At 47.7% G+C, this 2640-nt stretch overlaps 1 protein-coding gene across 1 annotated transcript in view; it reads right to left on the reverse strand.

Moving 5' to 3' along the window:
- Positions 1-2316, reverse strand: part of LOC139732642 (uncharacterized) — a 3915-nt gene extending 1599 nt beyond the window's left edge. Inside the window, exons 1-2 of the mRNA XM_071643499.1 lie at positions 1669-2316; positions 1-808 (exon numbers count right to left, since the gene is read on the reverse strand). The exon at positions 1-808 is cut by the window's left edge and continues 1599 nt beyond it. Coding sequence (XP_071499600.1) covers positions 195-808; positions 1669-2047 — 993 coding nt within the window. The 5' untranslated portion in view covers positions 2048-2316 and the 3' untranslated portion in view covers positions 1-194. The remainder of the gene's footprint in view (positions 809-1668) is intronic.
- Positions 2317-2640: the final 324 nt, after the last annotated feature.

Here is a 2640-nt window from a genome sequence, read left to right on the forward strand (position 1 = left end):
GTCTGTAGGTTGTTGTAATGCCCAGTTCATAACGTCAGTTCTCTCCTCTTCCCATTTGGCAAAAGCGGCAGCAGATTCGGCATGGCTTGTGGCACAACACGCAAAACTCGCTCCGAATGGCACGAGTTGTTTTGCTGAAGCAAATTTCATAGTCAGTGGCAGACGATAACTTCCGCCCTTCCTACACAGTCACTTCATACTGCAGAGACCTCCTCATTCTCCTTCGCTCCCTCCTCGGTCTCTCCCGCCTCCTTTTCGGCGGCCATCCTTGCGAGTTTTGCTTGGCGCACCTTCTCCGCGTGCTTCTTCTTCTGCTCCAGTCGCTCGCGCATTGCCTGGAAGTGTGCCTCGCGGTTTTTGGCAGCCTGACTCAGACTATCGTTCATTTTCACCTCCGTCTGCTTCTTCTGGGCATCCTCGGCCTCCTCCGACACCTTGTGGACCTGGGCCTCCTTCTTCATGGTGTCGAGCTTCTCGCGGAGTTTGCTCTGCTTAGCTTTCCTCCTCTCCTCCGCCGCGGCCAGCTTGGCGTCCACCTCCTCCTTGGTAAGCGCCCTCTTCTTCTTCCTCCTCTTCTTGAGCTTGGCGAGACGTGGTGGCGGCTTCTTCAGCTCGTCGAAGTCGATGGCGATCATGACGTCGAAGGACGTGCCGCCTTTTTTCGGCGCGAGCTGCGGGGCCGTATTCGACGTGCTGATGATTCCCTGGGACTTGAGCTCGCCAAGGATTTCGGCTGTGGTTTGGTTTCGCATCTTGTCACGACCGCTGCTCTTCCGAGACTCGCACTTTGTCCCACTGATACAGAGATCTGAGAAAATAAAACAAATAAGATGATTATCACTCACTTTGCTAATTTTGTACAAAACAAATATATAAAACACTCTTTAATTCTTAAATATCCTTATTGGTTAATGCCCTATGGAGAAATATTATTCTTTATCGTTCACGTCGAAAACCACCAAAGAAGGACTCTTTACTTTAGATAAGGCATGAATACACGGTCGTCACACAATAGCCGTTGTCACAACACGCCCATAACTACACGGTCCCACCACCCGGGGGTCGTGCAGAACGTGCCATATACCGGTGTTCATTCACAGAGTCCGGCCCGGCTCACTGAGCCGAGGGAATGCACAGAATACTCGATTCGATCGTCACAGAGACCTTATTATTTTGACGACCCATAGAGAAAACGCAGGGCTATTGTTTGCGAGTAAATACAGGGTCACCCGGCAATCGATATTCAACTCGGGTCTCCGCGTGGGGGAAGCGAGGTGTAACAAGCAAGCACACGCTAGAAAAACATGCTACGTTTCCAAGGAAGTGCTCTGAAGAATATGATATATCCAGAAAATTCCCAAAATAATTTGGAAGTGGTTTATTCATTGATGTTGTAATAACAATCCACAAACAAATTTCATGCTGTTTGACATGGAAATAAATTAGAATTATCCTACATCTTGAATCAGAGGCATATAATTTACAATGGAGCGCAGAGTTGGAATACTAGTATTTTAAAAGGAAATAAAAAACTTTCTGCAAGTATTATAGAGAAACTTTATGTTTCTCAAGCTGTAACCAGACAATATAAGAAAGGAGAATAAAGAGGAAAAGACAGTGAGAAAGAAATTATCAGTTAAAAATGATATATTGCTAGGATGTATTTACCTGGAGTGGTTGGTCTGTCTTCAACCATGTTGGGGTGTGAGTACTCGGTGATGACGTTTGCGTAGTCGGACTCGAGCCCGCTGTCGAATGTCCTCTGGGAGAATTTGCTGGTCGCTGACGACACCAGACGATCCTGAGATTTGTTGTCCAGGTCGTTGTCGATGTGACTTCCAAGGGAGTCCCGCGAACCCATTTTGGTGTCCTTCAGGACGCGGACGCCGTCGGGATTGGAGTCCGTGTTATCCATAGTTTCGATGTCGGTGCTGGGTTTGACTTCCAGGACGCCCTTCTTCTTCGACGCCGACGATTTTCGCGGGATGACCTCACCGTCTGGACCAAGCTGTTGGACCTGCGTGGATTTCGAGCCATTGCAACCCATCTTGTCCGGTGAGAATGAAAAATTACCAAAGTAGAATCAACCTGCAAGGTGGCAACAAGTTGCGATATTCCGATGCACCTAAGAAGATGACTTTGATTACTGCGGGTAAGTTGCGACCGAATATCTAATGACGATATGATAATGATGACAACAGTAGAATATTATGGAGATGACTAAATCTGACTCAAGGCGAGAACAGGTTGAAACTATTGCAGAGTCGTCTCAGTACCTGCAGATATCTTGCGAAAGAGTTGTAGGGTGGTGTGAATCTCTCGCCCAAGTCAGAGTGAATAGATCGTGGTATACAGACACGCACGATTATAAGGCAGGCGGAGACGGTCGCTGATTATTGGCCTCTGACCGTTGCTAGGCACATTGTTGGCTCGTCGCTATGGCGCGTTACCATCACATCGATTATTTTGCGTTATGTCGCCCTCACCGTCGGGTAGGTTTTGCTGACTGTGTGAATGAACCCGCGGACTACAAAGAGCTGTCGGCACTATTATGGGGATACCCCGTAAACAATGTCACAACAAAAGTCGATCACCAATATTGTGTTTTATCGGTGTGTTTGTTTTGTCGATCGTCTGCTT

This window comes from Diadema antillarum, unplaced genomic scaffold (assembly GCF_040938485.1).
Source record: "Diadema antillarum isolate AM-2024a unplaced genomic scaffold, OU_Dant_1.0 seq00000442_RagTag, whole genome shotgun sequence".
Lineage (NCBI taxonomy): Eukaryota > Metazoa > Echinodermata > Echinoidea > Diadematoida > Diadematidae > Diadema > Diadema antillarum.